This window comes from Myodes glareolus, chromosome 8, assembly GCF_982192425.1.
Source record: "Myodes glareolus chromosome 8, mMyoGla1.1, whole genome shotgun sequence".
NCBI classification, from domain to species: Eukaryota; Metazoa; Chordata; class Mammalia; order Rodentia; family Cricetidae; genus Myodes; species Myodes glareolus.
In genome coordinates this window covers 4,639,900-4,659,507 of record NC_142033.1, presented here as the reverse complement: position 1 = coordinate 4,659,507, position 19,608 = coordinate 4,639,900, and the positions used below count along the sequence as shown (strand labels likewise).

Below are 19,608 nucleotides of genomic sequence, written 5' to 3'. Positions count from 1 at the left end.
AGTCTTTCAAGACTTTTCCTCACATTACCTTAACATTTGACTTTTTATTCAGATGCAGAAGTTTAAGGACCTCATTAATTCGCCTTCTTTTTTCATCTCTTGTCATAGTCATTGGCAGTCGAAGAGCAGCTGAGAACTCTACATTTTCTCTTACAGTCAGTGTGTGCATCACCACGTCATTCTTAAGGTTAAATAGAATTTCAATTAAATATAGTGATCAGATAAACAATCATTCTAACAAATGTAACCTAATCCTCATATAAAATATACACTATGTAATACTTTCCTAAAAAAATAAAGCTTTCAATTTTACTAATTTCAAGTACAGAACCTGATGTAATCATTTTCACCCCTCCCATTTGCCTTCCAAGAAGAGCACAGGGAGTTCGGTTATATCTACCTGTAATTAATTGCAGAAAATATCTAAGCAGTGAAGAAAGATGAAAAAAGGACAAAATTGAAGAACTGTAGTCCTCTATAGAATTAAATCACAGTTGCAATTACTAATACTGTGCCACAGATGTCATACTCCAATCCCTGCCCATCTGCCAATTTGATAATGTCACCCTCAGACTAATGGGTCATTGTGAAAAACCAGTGTAGAGAAAGTATGGCCTATAAATGTGTCACCTAATGAACTGGAAAAACACAAGTCTATTATCTGAGCATTTAACCACACGAAATCAGGGGAAATCTAAAATTACAAACCCACCAGCACTTACTTGTGGCACATAACCAGAAGTACACGTAAAATTAGCAGGTCGAGGTTTTCCATTTATCAAAATATCTCCTGATAATCCACGTGGATCTTTCCTTGCAGCTAAGACATCTAATAACCTACAAGGGTTACATATGTTGTATGGTTTACTTCATCCCTTCAATAACAGGTAACAGCTTTCAGATACTCAGAATAAAAATGTTGCATAAGTTTAATTGAAGTCACACACACACACACACACACAAACCCCCCCTCTCTGTCTCTCTCTCTCTGTCACACACACACACACACACACACACACACACACACACTACTTTCTGTTCAGTATGTGCTCTAATACAGGCCAGAATTATGAATACAAGACATGATCCACAGGACCGCCCCTCCCTGCTATCTGACTTTTAGGACTCAAACAGGTAATGTGCTGCTGTGTTTTGAGAATTAGGCCTGGTGGTAATTTCTTGTCTCCAGAAAATTTCTTCATCTTTCTAATTCTAATAATACTTTCACCACATTAAATAATAACAATATGACCCAACACCTCATGCCAATCACTCTGTCATTTCTTAGTAGTAAAGTGACTTAGTAAGGCTCCCTGCTCTTGGTGTAAATTTAGAATGTATCCTCCTGCATGTTATCCACAGCACACAGGGCCAGACTCACATGTTCACACACACAAATACACTCACACAGTACTGAAATAACTCATTTTTACAGCACAAAAACTGGGTACAAAGTGAAGCACAATTAATAAAAACTCAGAGACAGATATTGGGGTTCAACCTGAAGACCAGAAAAGCAAAGCAAACCAATCACTGACTCTAACACGACCCTGTTTGGGAAATCCTTCAGCCAATAGCCTTTAAGATACCACGCCACTTTGGGTGTGGTCTCCTGTACTATAAGTGCAGACAAAAAGTAAGTGCAGCCCCTTTTTTGTTGGATTTGGTTCCATTCCCCAGCACAGGAAGAGGACTGTGGATTGTTACCCATACTGGGAGTTTAGCCCTGAATAAATTAACCTTTGTTATAGTCCATTCTGGGCTATTGTAGAACTCTTAGATACTACTACACAACCTCAGTTCAAAAATGGTGATCCAGCCTCCAGGAATCTCAGAATGAGACAATGTATGAGAGCTGTTTCCTCCTGTTTTATAATCCTCTCTTGAACTGGAATTAAAGGTGTGCACCACTACTGCCCAGTTTCCTATAGCAAACTAGTGTGTCTACTTGCTTTAAAGCTGTGTGTCACTTTGGCTACCGAGATAAATCTGTATGTCACTGTGACTACTGACATTAGAAGTGTGTGCCATAGCTGCCTGGTCTGTAAGGTTGGTCAGTATGACTATTTTACTTTTCTGAACTTCAGGCAAGTTTTATTTATTAAAATATAATTGAAATATCACTACAACAAAGGGCTTTTGTATGTTTTCTATTATACTCACAAAGATCTACTTCCATCTTGCGGTCCCATAATTGCATTGAGGCCAGGTTTCATGATCCCACTGTAAATACAAAATCATACTGGTTGATTTTTTTATGTAAAGGTAGTTATATTAGTTTAGGGTCAATGCTGAACATGCTTTTGAAGTTGAGTGAAATTTTACACAGAAAATGAGTGAAAACTCATAAAATTAAAAATTATTAGAAGCCTATTCCTTGTAAAAGATGTCAATTGCTAGTGGAAACTCATCAAAACTGCCTCAGATATCACAAACCCTTGCTCTTTATTATTTAAGGACTTTTCTTTTGTGGAACATGGTGCATCTAAGATAAGTGCTCCTTGAAGCAAGATTCTCATGAACACTCCATTACATGACAGCCTTTATGTGCTGAGTATGTAACAGCTTCTTACTACTGTTTTATGATTAATTTCTTCATATAACCTACTTACTGCCTCATAGACCTTGTCACAAGAAACCAATGATTCATGGGACATCAGTAGCAATGTAATTACCACTAAAATGGAATCAAACCAAAATCAGTGCATCTTAAGTAGAAATCCAAACATTAGAAAGATGCACTCAGAGGACAGGAGTGTGTTGCCAAGTTTAACACTGAAACAACAACAACAACAAAACACCACCTTAATCAAAATAGAAAAACTAAATATATACCCATAAAATGATGATTTCCTTCTCTATTAAAGAGTTTAGAATTTGCTCAGTTAAAATTGGGAGACATCCAACAAGTAGAGGACATTATTTATTGATGTAGAGGTACAGCAAAACACAAATTATGTCCAAAGAATCTGATTTATTGATTCAGAGTAGAGAATATTCAAATTGAAAGAGGCATAGTTTTTTATTCTTATAGAAAACTTAGCTACAGCAGGCAGGAGAATCTCAGGACTCTTGCAGTCTGCTAGCCTGGCATAACCAGCAGTGAGCAATGAGTGACTCTGTGTGTCACACGGTAGAAGGTGAAGACCAGTGCTCAAGGTTTCCCTCTGATAGCCTTGTGCTATGGGTGTGTCATAGCATCCACACATCTGCATATGTGAACATACACACATATACACTTATATACATACATAAACATATATCTATACACACATACACTTATATGGTCACATAAACAGATATATACATATACACACAAACATATACAGTTTATAGATAATAGAGAAAGTTTGTGTTGTTAAAAAGTTGCTCAATGTTGTGGTCTCTGCTTCAGACACATACCTGATATTTGACAGACTTTCTATCACATGTGTTTTTTTACAAAATGGAAATCCACGCTGCACTGTTTCTCCGTAGCTGATGTTATGAAAACTTAACACAGCCTCTCCAGTCACTGTGCTCTGGTCACTGGTGTCCATTCCACGAAGGTCACTCGGATTGCTTTCTGTCATTGGGACTGTAACAGAATCATTATTGGACGACATCTCCAGAGGTTCTTCCTTCCTATAGAAGGAACAGCAAGAGTAAGTTGATGGCCCACAAAACAACATTATTACACAGAGCAGCACACATAAGGACTGTTTAGACTGTGTAGTCAAAGGCGGATTCCTTCCTGATGAACAGTTTATGTGGCTATGATATCCTAAAGACCCAATGAGAACTCTACATGACTAAGTACGTAGACCACCCATAGATACCATATTCCTAAGAAACAAATGAGCCCTAACAAGTAAAGCATAAATATTATTCATAATTCATCAAGGAAGAAGGCAGCACATGAAGGGTTAGACTTCTCTTACTTCAAAAGCATCATATGGTTAATATAAGTTCAGAGGCACAATACATAACCAATATCACCATATGTCTTGTATGTACATGTGTCTGTGTGTGTGCATATGTGCATGAGTGTGAGTGTGTGCATGTGTTCGACATAGGTATATTTTGTATTATGGGGTATGGAATAATAACAAGTTGAACTTCCATGGCTATCCAGAGAAATTTGTGACTATTTCCAGCTTCAGACTGCACCCGTGGTCATTAGGAATCTTCACACAGCCAAAAAGGTGAACACTGACAATGACATCATTATTGATGTAATGGATATCCTTAATTTTTAGGAAGACTTAAATTTTAAAATGACAGGTACAGGAACACCAAATAAGTAGCTAAGCAGAGTAATACTTCTAGGGAAAACAATACAAATGAAGTTTAAATGTCACTTTTCCTAAGTTACTAATGTTTGCTTTGAAGTAAGACCTTTAGTGAACTGAGCTTGTGAGTTTAAAATAAAATCAACAACACAGCCAGTTTTCCTTTCTAAAAGCCATTTTGGTTGGTGAGCTACTGCCTGTGAGGGACCAGCTGCTCAGGCAAGCCTCCTCCAGGAGCATCCTTAAAGCAGGCAGAGTGGGAGCAGCTGTGTGAAGAGCTCTGATGACAACCAAAGCAGCCAGGGTTGAGGGACAGCAGCACTGAAGCCAGCCACTCCCCACCTGCCTTTCTCCTGCCATAAGCACATCAAAATCACCCAAGCACATGTCCAACACCAGAAAAGACAGGAAAACAAAATCTGCTAAACACATCTGCCAGAAGATTTGTTATTCTTGAGGAAAAGTATTAGTAGTCTGTCACTAGGCAAACTTGGAGCCTCAGAACAATGACATTATCAAAACGCAGTGCCTTGAGACCCAGAAGGCTTAGGCTTTGAGATTTCAGACAAACCAAACTATGAGGCTAAGGCTCTGCCACATCAGTGTGCTCTACACAGATATTGGTTTAAATTACTTGTTTCAGGATGAGCCCAGCTAAGACCCTAAGCAACAGAGGAGAGAGCACCCAAATTGGCCTTACCCTGTAGTCAGATTGATGACTATCTTAAATGTCACCATAGAACCTTCATCCAGCAACTGATGGAAACAAAGTCAGAGTCCAGCAGCAGAGCACTGGGTTGAGCTCCACAGGCCAGAGGAAGAGTGGGAGGAGTGAGAATATGAGCAAAAAGTCGATACCATGATGGGGACACTCATTGAAACAGTCTACCTCAGCTAATGGGAGCTCACCAACTCCAACTGGAAAGGGAAGGAGCCAGCATAGGACCAAACTAGACCCTCTGAATATGGGTGGCAGATGTATGACTGGAGCATACTGAGGGGCTACTGGCAATGGCACCAGGATTTATTCCTACTCTTGTACTGGATTTTTGGAGCCCATTCTCTGAATGGATACCTTGTTCAGTCTAGATATTATAGGGAGGTCTTTGGTCTTTCCTCAAAGCAATGTGCTTTACCCTCTCTGAAGAGACGATGAGGCGGGGTAGGGAGTGTGGAAATATGGAAGGAATGGGAGGAGGGGAGGAAGTAGGAACTAGAATTGGTATGTAAAATGAAAAAAAGATAGTTTATTTTCTGTTTAAAAAGTAAAAAAGGAGAATCAAATGTACACATGACTGATGATAATTTTAAAATGAAATACATTCTGAATGAGAATATTCATATGAAAATAGAAGTTCTAAATTAGAAAGAAAGAGAACTACACAGGAGCATAAAGTGTCTGTAGGTCTGAAGTTCCTATACAAGAATGCCTGTGATGGGAGACAACGCAGAAGACAACAGGACATAGAGAAACACGGGCCTGGGTCTGAGAGCACAGGTCAGTGCATGCTCAACATGTGTGAGGCCAGGCAGCCACTCCAAGGTGAACAGGCTGCTCTGGTGACGACAAGCTGGCAAGAGGAAACTATCGCTCTTCCAAACCTTAAATCCAGCATGGATATTTGTAAATGGACCTTTCCTGTCCCAAATGCCCAGTCCCAAATAACTGACTCAGAGACCGAATATGAATTATAAATGCTCGGTTGATTGTTCAGGCTTGTTAGTAACTACCTCTTTTACTTAAATTAACCCATATTTCTATTTATGCTTTGCCATGTGTCTCATTACTTGTTACCTCTATATTTACACATCCTGCTTGCTTGACAGCTGACTGGCTTCTCTCCTGACTCTGTCCTCCTTCTTCCCATCATTCTCAGTTTGACTTTCTGGCATAACTTTCTTACCAGCTACCGGCCTGTCAGGTTTTTAGTAACCAATGGGAGAAACGCACATTCATAGAGTAGAAATCATTTGTTCTACTGCAGATATTTGACCTGACACTGCTCCTGCATGGCAGAGAAGTACTGGGAATGAACTCACTGAATCAATCACTGTCGTGGAGATGCCATGTGGAAAACATGCATGGATACAATTACGTCATCCACATGTCAGGTTATTGAAGAACAAGGCATTCATAAGCGGCATAGTCTTTCTTGGCTTTCATTTCCCAGCACTTTTGTTTCTTCTGAGGTTGTGATTTTTGGCAAGTGTAAACCGGTTCCTTCTGATCCTATGACCAACATTGTCTCTCAGATCTCAGACTGCAACGAGCACACAATACACAGTGTCACCCATAAAGGTTTACAGTGGTGCAAGGATTAAAGCAGAGCTGTGGACGGGAGAACAGAGCTGACACACATGCAGCAGAGAGAGCTGTTCTGGAGCAGGGTGGTCAGTAAATACTCCGTTAGTTCAAGGCACAGTGTCAGTTCAAGATAGAGAGATGGTTCATGGGGCAGATTGCTCCAAAGCACAGAGCTGACTCCAGGCATAAGGGGTCTGAACAAATGGGAGCTCAAGTGGGACACTTCAATTAGGGCTGATCATGTGAGCAGAGGTCCTGGGATCAGAGTTAAGAGTTTGTTGCCTTTTATTGAGTGATGCATACAACAGATGGCCCGGTGATGGTTCACTGGGTAAGAACCAAATGAGGGCACTGCAGCCCTTACTGCTTTGGTGTTTAGGACAAACACACAAACTTCGTTTCTCAGACAAGGTCTTCAAAGATCCATGGGTTTAGGTGTTCCTGGTCTGTTAGGTTTATAGGTAGTGTAAACAGAAGTTTCTGTCCTGCCCAATCCTCCAGCCATTAGGTCCCAATAAAACATAGATAGGTTTATATTAATTATAAAATATTTGCCCTTTTAGCTCAGGCTTATTATTAACTAGTTCTTACAACTTGAATTAATGCATAAATCTTATCTATATTTAAACACATGGCTTGGTAACTTTTCTCAGTGATGCATTTAATCTTGCTTCCTCTTTCTCAGGCTGGTGACTACTCTCTCCATTTCCTCTTTGAAGTATTCTCTTATTCTGGTCACCTTGCCTATGGTTCCTGCCTGACTACTGGTCACCCAGCATTTTATTAAAATAATGTGAGTGACAAAACTTCACAGTGCACATGAGCAGTATCCCACAACCAGGTAGGGATAATTTGTTTGTATTGTTCATATTAATGAGTTATTTATTAAACTATGTCTTACTGTCTGTGATGGACACTTGCACACATAAGGTACAGAATCATAATGAAATAAACCCCTGCTGTATAAATGGAGTCACTCAGGGCAAGGCTCACTCTGAAAACCCCTGTCCTATGTAATACAAAGGAACACAGATGGGCACAGCCCAAGCTGTACACACTCTTCTCTCACAGTGCTAGAACCAGGAGCTTCTGTTCTCTAAGTCTGAGCTGTGGTGGGATCCAAATTCATCTAGCACATGTCATGGTGTCCTGGGATGCCCTGGTGGGTAGGCAGCCATGAGGGGCAGTAGTGGAGGTGGGAGTGACTGGCAGACAGATTCATAGCTCAGGCCGTGGAGGCATAAGGACAGGCAACCCTGTCTCCTGTAACCAGAATGACATTGGCTCCTCTGGATGACTGCTGAGCATGAGAGTTCTGAGCAGGTGCCTGGCAGATTCTTTGATTTCTGAAACTGACTCGTGGTACAATTTGTGTGCAGAAGACAGGGGCTGAGAACTGTGAACCTGAATAAAAGGATTACTCAATTTCCACTTCTTCCTTTTTGCATGGTGGTTTGGTACAGGATAGGATCTGAAAATACTTAAGCAAAGAGCTCAGTTCCAAGAACTTCTCTCCATTGCAGAACTCCATGCTCTGTTTGCCATCCCCACTTCTCCAAAGCATCCAGGAGACACTTCTTCATTTAGACAAAGTCACACACAGAAGTGCCTACCTGGACCACAGTCCACAAAGACCCCTGGGACTAGCCGTGGAGAAGACTATACAAAGACGGGAGGTCTTTAGTGTGAATAATATTTTGTTTCTACACTGATTTTAAGGCCTTGCTCTTTACTCTTACTCTCCTTTTATTTTTCCTAACCTTACTTCCTATACATTTTAGTTGTTGTTGCTGTTTATTTGAGACAGGGTTTCTCTGTAGCACTGAAATTTCTTAAACTCACTCTATAAACGAGGATGGCCTCTAACTCAGAGATCCCTCCACCTCTGCCTCCAAAGTGCTGGAATTAAAGTTGTGCATCACCACCTCCTGTCCACTATTTCATTATCCCCATTATGATTATTGTGGGAAATTGACTCTGGTAGTGCTATTGTGGTTTATTCTGCACTCTGACCAGTGCCCTCTGTAGAAAGAAGTTTACTGTACAAATCCTCACATTAGTGTACAAACTATATTCACTCTCACAGTTGCACAAACCACAACAACAAAACACAAGAATGTGAGGAAACAAAACTTTCTCAAAAGATCATAACTTGTCAGTAACTGAATCAAGATGTATTTATTTGGATAGAGTCCTGAAGAAATTATTCAGGAGGTTTATTTAAAAAGGATTGCCACTTCAAAAAGATGGCAGCCGAAGGAAATAAACAAAACAATATATGATATCAGTGATAAATAGAGAATTTTTAAAAATGCAAATGTTGAAAAAGTTTGCAGTTAAACATTTCAAAATTCAGGAGAAACCCCCACCACCAGATGAGATTAACTGAAAGATAAAAAAAAAACAGGGCTTCAAATACAAGATTAATGAGTTATTACATTGTTCCTTATTCAAGAGGAATAAAGAAAACTTATGATGACCTCTAGGTCATTACAGACAGACCAAACAAGAAAGTTTTTATTAGAACAGAATGCTAAAACAGAGACTAAAGGCATAGAAAACTTATTCATTAAAACAATATACTAAGTATCTATTGAGAGATTCAGAAATCCAGGTACCGAGGTAATTTAGACCACCACATAGATATGACCAGAAAATAATCTTTCATGTAACACTCTTTGTAAAATTCAAAGAGTTCAGAACAAGAAAAGAATGTTGAAAGTGATTACAGAGAAGAGCCAGTCATGACAACAGCACCTTACTTGACAGAAAGGCTAAAGGCCAAATAATGCAACTATGTATTTTGAGTCATCAAGAAAATAACAGACAACCAAATGCAACTAAGTGCAAACTTGTCCTTTATAAAGACTTTCAAAATGAATACAACTAAAGCAGTGCATGACCACTGAGACAGCAGTGAAGAAGACACTCACAGGAAAATGAAATCATAAAGGAAAAGGACAGAAAGCTACAATCACAAGAGCTCAGGAGAAAATAACCCCCATAGTTCTAAAAAATCAACAGCAGTAACTCAGAAAGTGTGCTGGTTAGCTTTTGTCAACTTGACACACGCTGGAGTCATCTGGAAGAAGAATCCTTAGTTGGGGAATTGCCCCCATCAGATTGGCAAGTCTATGGAACATTTTCTTGATTAATGATTGATGTGGTAGGGCCCAAACTACTTGGGCACTACTGGGACACTTAAGAAAGCAGACTGAGCAAGCCACGATAAGCAGGATCCATGTTCCTCCCTGGTCTCTGATTCACTTCCTGCCATAGTTATTGCCTTTTCTTTTTTAATGATGACTGTGATGGGGAAGTGTAAGGCAAATAAACCTTTTCCTCCCCAAGTAGCTTTGGTCATGATGTTTTATCACAGCAGTCAAAAGCAAATTGCCTGTGAGCCGGCAAACATCAAAGATGAGAGAGAAAGAAAAGAACACAACAGTTGAAACCAAAACACAAAGTCAGGAAGTGAAGAGAAGCCCACCAAATTATAGGATTTCATTCAGTACAAATATTAATAGTAACCTAAGTATAAGTGGTCTCAATTCTGGAGTGAAAGATGCAACTGGCAGGCTGAGTTGAAAAGCAGGAAATGTTAATCATTATTTATTGCAGCAGAAAATCAGCTAGCTGGCAACGCTTATGAAGACTGAAAACGAAAGGATGGAAAACGTCATTTTAAGCAAACAGACCGGAAAGCTGTACTCTTACCTGACAAAGCAGATACCCAGCCAAAGTTAGGAAAAATAAAGATAACTACATATTAATAATTGGAACACTCCATTACAAACTTTTACCAAAACGCAAAGATGATTTCTTTTACCCTGTCAGATCATAATGAACTACAGTAAAAGTCAACAATGATAGAAAGCACAGAAACACATGGTGAAGGAACACTGAGCTTTATGCACGCATGGTCCAGCATATGCAATTGAGTAAAAGAAATTCAGCACATAACATGATCAAGGATAAGAATGATATCCTAATCTCAGTAGATGGCAGAAGTCCTTGAAAAAATAAATTCATTCTTGATTACAGCCCTGAACAAACCAGGAAGAGAAAGCTCACTCCTACACACAACAAAGGCACTGTGATAATTCTATGAACAGCAATATACTGAATAGGGAATAACTTAAATCAGTTCCTCTAAATACAAGATAGAGCCAAGGGTGACTATTCCTCAACTATTATATAATAAAGAGTTTGGATCCTAAGAGAAATAAGATGAAAGAAGTCTAATGACCCATTTGTGGATGAAATGCTTTTATGTTTAAAATTCCACTGGCCCTTGCTCTGGAGTTGAGCCTCTAAACCACATACCAAAAAAAAAAAAAAAAATTGCTCTGAAAACATCCAGGGTCCAGCGAGGTTGCTCTGCAGGTAAACGTGCTGCCTGCACAGGATTGGCCATCATAGTTCAATCAAAGAATACCATGAAAAGTAGACTACAGGGCCATGCCTTTGTAATCCCAGCACAGAGATCACCTGGAAGCTGAAGGGCCAGCTACCCTAGAATACACAGCATGGAGGATATAGTACAGGAGAGATCACCTCAACAAGTAGGAAGAAAGGATCTGACTCTCAAAAGTTATCCTGTGATCTCCACACACATTGAACTTCCCCATACTACCACCCCATCTCTGAAACACACACACACACACAAACACAATGAAAATACTTAGAGAAGCTGTAGGAAAGCATCTCTGGATTTAAATAAGCAGAGTAGATAAAGAAAATATGCTTACAAACCTCTGAGTATTCCCATAGCCACACAACTATGCACTGTAAGTCGGTGAAGTGTGTGATGCTAATTAATTATACTATAAGAAAGCCATTCCTGCTCGCCCATGCTCGCCCATACTTACTACTATCAGATGCAGGGGAAGAAGAGCAACCCAGGCTGCTGCTTAGCTTGTCCTCAGTCTCAGCCTGCACAGGGAACTTCAGGGAAGGAATGTGAGCCTGGGCTGAGACAGAAGAGAGGGGTGGAGCTAGCGCCACCTGGTGGTCAGATGGGGAACAAAGTATAGACTGTTAACCTGCAGTCAGTGTATGCAGTGTAAAACACTTCACTGACCAGAAAGTTAATTTTGAAAAGTAAGTCTGTTTCATATTCTATCAGTCTTTTTAACTTTCCATCATGAATGGGGATGGTCTCACGAGCCCTCCCCCTTCATTTGATTAGCTACAGACAGGTGATGCCTGGCAGGAAAAGGAAAGTTGGTTTTCATCAGGAGTGTGTCCTTGATATGTCGGCTATCCAGAGAAATATGCTCCTCACATGTGTTCATGGGCAGCACTGACTGGACTAAATGGGTTGTTGAAGAAGGGGACGGAGAGGAAAGCGAAGGGAGTGAGTGAGTGAGGGAGGGATGAAGAGAAAGGAAGAGAAAGGATAAAGGGAAAAGAAAACAGGGAGAAGTTGTTGGGAGGGGGACTTTGGGGGAATTCTATTGTAAGGTAGCACAGGGGGGTGAATATGATTAAAATACATTGTATTGTGAAGTTCCAAAAGTTCTCAAAGAATAAGAATTGTACAAGTTTTTGATGACGTTAACTTTCATTGGAGTACAAGATACACACAGAGAAAGTACAGGCTGGGCAATGGCCTGTCTCTGTATGCATGAGGGCCTGAATTCAGTATTCACTGAGTTGTCCTCCCAACTCTATTGCATGTTTCTATTTTTTTATATCTCTGTTCTATCTAATATTTCTAATCTATACATCCCCCAGTCTGGAACACATGAGCCCATCAGTTTTGGAAACCAACATGAGAGTACTTCAGAAAGGGGAATAGGAGCACACACCTATAATCACAGAACTCAGCCTGAGGCTCAAGGTTTTAAGTTCAAGGACTGCCTGTGCTACAGAGATGTTGCTGGCCAGCCTGGATTACAAAGTAAAACTGCTTATGTCCTCTACTTTGGAAAAAAAAAAGCAGAAAAAGGAGAATAGAAGAGAATAATAGGAAAAGAACAGTGTTTTGAGAGAGAATGGGAAGGGGAGAGAGCAGCACTGAGACACAGAGGAAAGACAGAAGCACAGGGCTTCCCTCAAGCTCCACCATGGCCATCCTCTCCAGAGGTCACCACATTCCTACTTCTGTCATTTGTTGTCTGTTTCTATTCAGTTTTTATGTCTGTTATGTAGTGGAGCTGGTGCCCTGACCCAGGGCTTCAGGCCTGGCCCACGTATGACACTAAGTTATGCTGTGGGATAAAGCTCTTGAACACTGTAAAGAATTGTCACTCATATTGGCTTAATAAAACACTGATTGGCCAATAGCCAGGCTTGATGTGTAGGTCACGCAACCAGACAAGGATAATTCTGGTAGGTGAAAATGCAGAGAGTCAGTCACAAAGCATTTGTGGAGGAAGTAGGATGAGAATGCCTTACTGATGAAGGTACCAAGTCACATGGTTAAACATAGATAATTGTTATGGGTTAATTTAAATTGTAAGAGGTAGTTAATAATACGCCTGAGCTTATAGGCCAGACAGTTTATAATTAATATAAGCCTCTATGTGCTTCTTTGGGCCTGAATAGTTGTGGAACCAGGCAGAACAGAAAATTCCATCTACAAATGCCATCCAAATGTTTGGCAAGAATTTCCACATAAAGCCTGAGACAGCTTTTTAAAAAAAGTGTTCTAGAGAGACAAGAACAGAGTCAAGTGCAGGTTCTTGGTAACCTTCCTTCCCCTGGTAGACTCTGTACCTCTGACATGAAGCTAAACTCTCAGAAAGCTAAGGAATGGGATGGAACAAACTTCCACAGTCACAGCTTTAACCCTAGTCATGCTGCTTAACAGACTAAAGACTCGAGTGGTCAGAAAAAGATAATGATATACAGTAAAGACAGATTCAGATGAAAAAGACACCTAAATTGTTTACAGTGTATTAAAAAATATATGTAGTTCTGGGAGAGAAAATAAAAAGGATAGAGGAAGTCCTTAAGTAAAGAAAGAGTAGTTGGGTGTGGTAGCATACACCCTTAATCCCTGCACTGGGTAAGCAGAAGCAGGGGGGGGGAATCTCTGTGAATTCAAGGTCAACCAGTTCTACAGAGTGAGTTCCAGGATAGCCAAAGACATACAGAAAAACCCCGTCTCAAAAAAAGGAAAAATAAAAGATAAAAATGAAAGAAATAGAGAAAAATTGTTTATAATATATTGCAAAACAATTTAGGCACTATAAAGAGACCAAAATGGTTGCCTTATGACGGAAGAAAACAAAAAAAGGTGTATTTTAAAATATTATGAGGATAAGAGGGAACACAGAGAACATATAAGCTCAGATTTTTTTTAAAAAAAAACAAAATCAATTTAAAAAGACAGATACATTGTGGCTATTTTTTATTTATACCTGTAAGGTAGATGGGGTTTAGTAGGACAATTAGACAGCTGAAGAAATGGTCCTCGTGTTAGGATGAGAGATTTCCAGAGTTCAATGAAAACTGTAAGATTTAACTTAAAGAGCAGCAGCAATGAGCTTTTTCTGGGCTGGCCGGCTGGGAGGGTCTGAGAAGTGCAGGCTGCTGAGTCTGTAGACAGCACAGAGTAGGGGGATGGGCAAACCACAGCAGTGTGGGAGATGCAGAGGATAGAGAAGGGAGGAGAGCTGAAATCATGAAGCAGCGTTTCTGCAGTTCATCTGATGTCTCCAAGTGAACTGAGAAGCCCTGTAGAATTTTTACAAATCAACAGAGAGAGCGTCCCTTGGAATTTGTCTGGGATGGGCTAACCAGAATTTCTGTACATGGCCATGTATTTTTTGTAAGCAGATCAGGAGCTCAGGAGCCTCATCCACATAGAAAGAAAGAGAAGGAGAGACAGATTATTAGTGCATCTGTTGGAGATACAACCCAGAGAAATACTTTATGAGATGTGGGGAAGTCATCTTTTGAGTTTATAAATCAGCTTGAGGGGTTTGATAGATGTAGGCGCAGGTGCTGTCTGTCCTTCTGACAGCAAAGCCTGCTCTGTATTTTTAATGAGGAGCAGCAGGGGCATCTGGGCTCCAAGCAGCAAGACAGTTTCAGGAGTTCTTGGGGCAAAATTTAACCATTTAGCCTCTAGGAGTCATAGTAAAGCAAGTTGTTTGGAATAGGCAGAGATCTGAGCCCATAAAACTGGGGAGAATATGCTGGTCTGTTCTGTCACCCTGTCCCTTTAAGAGACAAGCCACACCCACTCCCAACTTCCCTCCTTCCACCAAAGCAAGAGGAACTCCACCTCCTCACCTATGCTTCTCCCCTTCTCCCTTACTTTTTCCCTCCATAACCCACTAAATAAACTCTATACCCAAAGTCTCTCTGCATGATGTATCTTTCTGCCTCTTACCCTCTGTGATCTCCTACTGCTACCCTACTGAGGCCTGGGTGACCCGCTGTGGCCCCTAGTGGGGCTGGCTGCCCCTCCTGGAACCTAACACCCCTTGTGGGACCAGCCTTCCTTCCCCACCTTATCTTTAAAAAAGAATAACATTGGTGTGTGACTCAGTCAGGCTCCCTTCATATTCCCTCCTGCCTGCAGGTAGGCCAGCTGAGGACACATGGGGACCCTGGGCTTGGACCACTTTCCAGCATCCTGTGACTGATCCATCACTGAAAATGGTAGGGTTCTCTTCTCCAAGTCAGCAAGTCAGCTTTTGCTCACATTCACCTCTAATTGCTTCCCATAGCTAAAGACATGAGCAGACTACTTGGAGTGGTCCTTTCGTGCTGTTCAGATTTTTTATATTTTTGGCTAATATTTTTTTTTCAGGTCTCTCATAAGTGGTCCTCACTGCTATAAGGACTGCTTGGGGCAGTCCTAACTCCTGGTTCCTTAGCCAATGGGCTAGAAATCAGCTTGGCTTTATTATCAACCCTCACTCTAGCTTGGAGATGTTTAGCTTGTTGCCCTGGGGTTTGCACTATTTTTGCCATTTTCGCATTTTCATCTATGGGAAACAAACCCTCAATAACTATTAGCGCCTTTCTAATTTCTACCAGCAGACAGGACTTCAGGTGTCCTACCGCCAGCATCTCATGCCAGTCTGCTTTTCCTTTCACCGGACAGCCCATCCCCAACTGCCCAGCGAACAGAACTGCTGGTGTCCTGTGCTGGCATCTCACATCTGTCTGCTTTTCTTGTTGCTAGGCAGTCCCACTCTCACCCACCTGCAAATGCTCTTTTTCTCTCTCCAATTCCTTCTTTTCTATCAGTACCACCACTGCCGCTGGTCTCACAAAAACTGGCAAGGGCTCTTTCCAGGTCCAGCCCTTGTTTCCACCATAGCTTGTGACACCAGCTCAGTAACATGACTGCTCATAGTGTTGAGTAATTTTCCTCTATACTTCATGTATAAAGGAATATGTAAATGATGTGGCCACATGGATGTAATTCCGTTTTAAAGTTGTGTTCTACATGGTCTCTATGCCTCTCTTCAACATTCCCGCTGCTTCCCTAAGAACATGGTTTCTCCATATAACATGTGACTGTCATTTTGACTAAGGTCAGGTGACCTCACCACCATCTTAACTAAGGACAGATCAGGTGACCAAGTCCTGCCATCTTTACTGAAGTATTCCCTGTCTAGTCCCGCAGTTTACTTATATTTTTCTTTCTAAATTCCTCTTACTGACTCTGTTACATGTGTGTTTTGCGCAGTGGCATATTTCAGTAGAGCCCACCTAAAGCATCCACTTTGCCCAACTTCTGTTTAATGTATATGTGTGATAAATGTTAATAATTGACTATTATATCTCGTTCCAGACAAAAAAAAAAAGATAAGACTCATGTTCTAAATTGGAATGTATTCTTAAATCTCTTATAAAATTACAGTATATTTAATACAACCCTGCTTTAAAACATTTTAAACTGTTCTATACTATTTTCAACTCTACTGTCAAGCTTCAATTGTAAGCAACTTTTTCTTCTTTGTCTGTTTTGGTTTTTTGTTGAGACCGGGTTTCTCTGTAGCTTTGGAACCTGTCCGGGAACTAGCTCTTATAGACTAGGCTGGCCTCTTCTTTGTCTTTTACAAGTACAAATCTTACCTGTTGAAGTTGAGAGCCAGTACAGTCAAGCTTGGACCCAGCTATCTAGGCAGATTCTTTACTATAGTTACAACTTATCTATACCCAACAAACAGCCCTCAACAGCTCAGCGATCTGAGTAATATGACATTTAAATGTTTAATTATTAAAACACTTTTCATAACAGAGAGAGACAGGCTGGCTTCTAGCAGCAGCACTCTACTTCCTCCAAAGAAGACAGATGAACACAGAACAATGTCCGTCCACAATTTGCTTCATCAGCTGTCAGGCAGTGACCACTGGGAAAAACTGCCTTTCATCTAAACTGAAGATCTCCAGACGGTGGGCAGACTCACTGGAATTGACAGCATAACTGCTCAGGTTAAGATAGGCTTATCTTCCTATAGATTTCTTAGCCCACAGGATCTTCTGGAGTTTGACAGGCCCTGCACTAAACAGCAAAAGGTAAATATGACCCTCAGCAACCATGGAGGACCCTGAGGAGGGACTCTAGTTAAAAGACCAAGTAAGTTCCCTGTAATTTTTTAATCAATAACTCCTCAAGTAAAATTTTATCTTTCTCAAAAATCTCTGATGCACTTTGACAGATGAGAAATTTTGTCAGTTTAAAAGGACAGCCTCACAATACAAATTTCAGTAAGATACAAATGCAAGTTATTAAGCTGTGTACCTGTAAGTTATAAACATGTGAAGACAAATACAATTTATCACGTTTCTCTCTCATTCTGCCTGTCATAGTCTTAAAAATACTTTTCATTATGCAAAAATATCTGTCACCATCATTCTGGTATGAATATTCAGCTGTTTAAAACTTATGTTTTAAAACCCCAAATCTTATGAGTTCCAGGGAGCTGAATTGAAGGATCCACCTTAAACAGGTTAGATACAATTCTCAATTCCCTGATCCCCATTTAAATGCTAGGTCTCCTGGAAGAGCCAGAGTTCCTGCTGGCAGTATGGCCCAGGAAGCTGCAGTTTTCAAATTTTGCTGCTGCTGCTGAATCAGGAAAACCTCTCTTAAAAGAGTTTTCTAATTTTCTGAGAAATCAACATACTGAAATCCAAAGCAGCAGTACCAGTTTGTATTAATCAGCAATGCAGAAGTGTTCCCTTTACCACATATCCCCTCCAACATAATCTGTCATCAGTGTTTTTGTTTCTGGCAATTTTTACAGCTGTCAGAATTATTTGGATTTGCATTTCTCTGATGGCTAAGGACATTGAGCATTTCCATAAGTGTATTTTAATCATTTTAGATTCATCTGTTGACAGTTCATTGTTTTGGTCTGTACCCATTTTTTTTATGAAATTATTTGTTCTTTTGATGACCAATTTCTTGAGTTCCTTGTATATTTTGGAGATCAGCCCATTGTCCAATATGGGGTTGGTGAAGATTTTTTCCCATTCTATAGACTGGCACTTTGTCTTGTTGACCATGTCCTTTGCTTTACAGAAGCATCTCAGTTTCAGTGGTCTCCTGTGCCAATGGGTTCAAATGTAATTCCCAATTACTCTTCTATAAGGTTCACTGTAGCTGGTTTTATGTTGAGGTCTTTGATCCATTTTTACTTCAGTTTTGTGTAACATGATATTTTTAGATCTATTTTCATTCTTCTACATGTTGATATCCAGGTATGACAGCACCATTTGTTGAATATGCTTTCTCTATTCCATTTTAATTTTTAGCTTCTTTGTAAAAAATTAGATGTTTGTTGGTGTGTGGGTTGTTATCCAAGTCCTGAATTCAATTCTATTGGTCCTCCTGTCTGTTTTTATGCCAATATCAGGCTGTTTTCAGTACTATATCTCTGTAGTAGAGTATGAAGTCAGGGATTGTGTTGCCTCCAAAAGTTCCTTTGCTGTAAAGGATTGTTTTGGCTATTTCTTTAGAAGTTATATGTCTACTTAAATTTCTTATCTGGTTTTGATTTAATTTTGGTAAGTGATATTTTCAAAAATTGTTCATTTTCTTTAAGTTTTTCAAGTTTGTTGAGTACAGGTTTTCAAAGTGTGACCTAATGATTCTCTGGATTTTTCTGTGTCTGTTTTTATGCCCCCCTTTTCATTTCTGATTTTGTTAATTTTGATTTTCTCTCTGGGTCTTTTAGTAAACTTGGATAAAAGTTTAAATTTTTTACTTCCTCAAAGAGCCATCCCTGTCTTATTGATTCTTTATATTGTTTTCTTTGTTTCTATTAGTTTATTTCTGCCCTCAATTTGATTATTGACTGTCATTTAGTTCTACTGGGTGAGTTTGCTTCTATTTGTTCTAGAGTTTTCAGATGTTCTGTCAACTCACTAGTGTGTGACTTGTCCAGCTTGTTTTTGTAGTCATTTAGTGTTATGAACTTTCCTCTTAACACTACTTTCATTGTGTTCCAAATATTTTGGAATGTTGTGTGGTCATTTTCATTGAATGTTTAGGAAGTCTTTAATTTCTCCTTTTATTTCTTTCTTGACCCATTGGTGATTCAGGTGAGCATTTTTTAATTTACATGTGTTTGTGAGCTTTCTGAAATCAGTGTTGCTATTGAATACTAACTTTAAGCCATGGTGATCTGAGAAGATATCTGGGATTATTCCAATTTTTTATTTGTTGAGGTTTGCTTTGCTGCCCAGAATGTGGTCAATTTTTGAGAAGGTTTCTTGAGGTGCTGAGAAAATTTATATTCTTTTATGTTTTGATGGACTGTTCTATAGATGCCTGTTAAGTCCATTTGAGTTATAACATATGTTAGTTCCCTTATTTCTTTGTTAAGTTTCTGTCTGGCAGACCTGTCCAGTGGTGAAAGTGGGGTATTGAAATCTCCCACTATTGGCATGTGTGATTTAAGCTTCAGTAGTGTTTCTTTTACATATGAGGTTGCCCTTGTATTTGTGGAATAGATGATTACAATTGATATTTCCTCTTGATGGATTTTTCCTGTGACAAATATGAAATGTCCTTTTTTATCTGTTTTGATTGATTTTAGTTTGAACTCTATT

General features: G+C 39.8%; 1 protein-coding gene across 2 annotated transcripts in view; it reads right to left on the bottom strand.

Annotated features, from left to right (window-relative positions):
• Nucleotides 1-11,529, bottom strand: part of LOC148121080 (ATP-binding cassette sub-family G member 3-like) — a 50,440-nt gene extending 38,911 nt beyond the window's left edge. For both annotated transcript variants that reach the window (XM_087908800.1, XM_087908801.1), the window contains exons 1-5: nucleotides 11,448-11,529; nucleotides 3,403-3,624; nucleotides 2,164-2,223; nucleotides 723-837; nucleotides 29-181 (exon numbers count right to left, since the gene is read on the bottom strand). In XM_087908800.1, the coding sequence (XP_087764926.1) occupies nucleotides 29-181; nucleotides 723-837; nucleotides 2,164-2,223; nucleotides 3,403-3,605 (531 nt within the window). In that variant the 5' untranslated portion in view covers nucleotides 3,606-3,624; nucleotides 11,448-11,529. The remainder of the gene's footprint in view (nucleotides 1-28; nucleotides 182-722; nucleotides 838-2,163; nucleotides 2,224-3,402; nucleotides 3,625-11,447) is intronic.
• Between the last annotated feature and the right edge of the window lie 8,079 nt (nucleotides 11,530-19,608).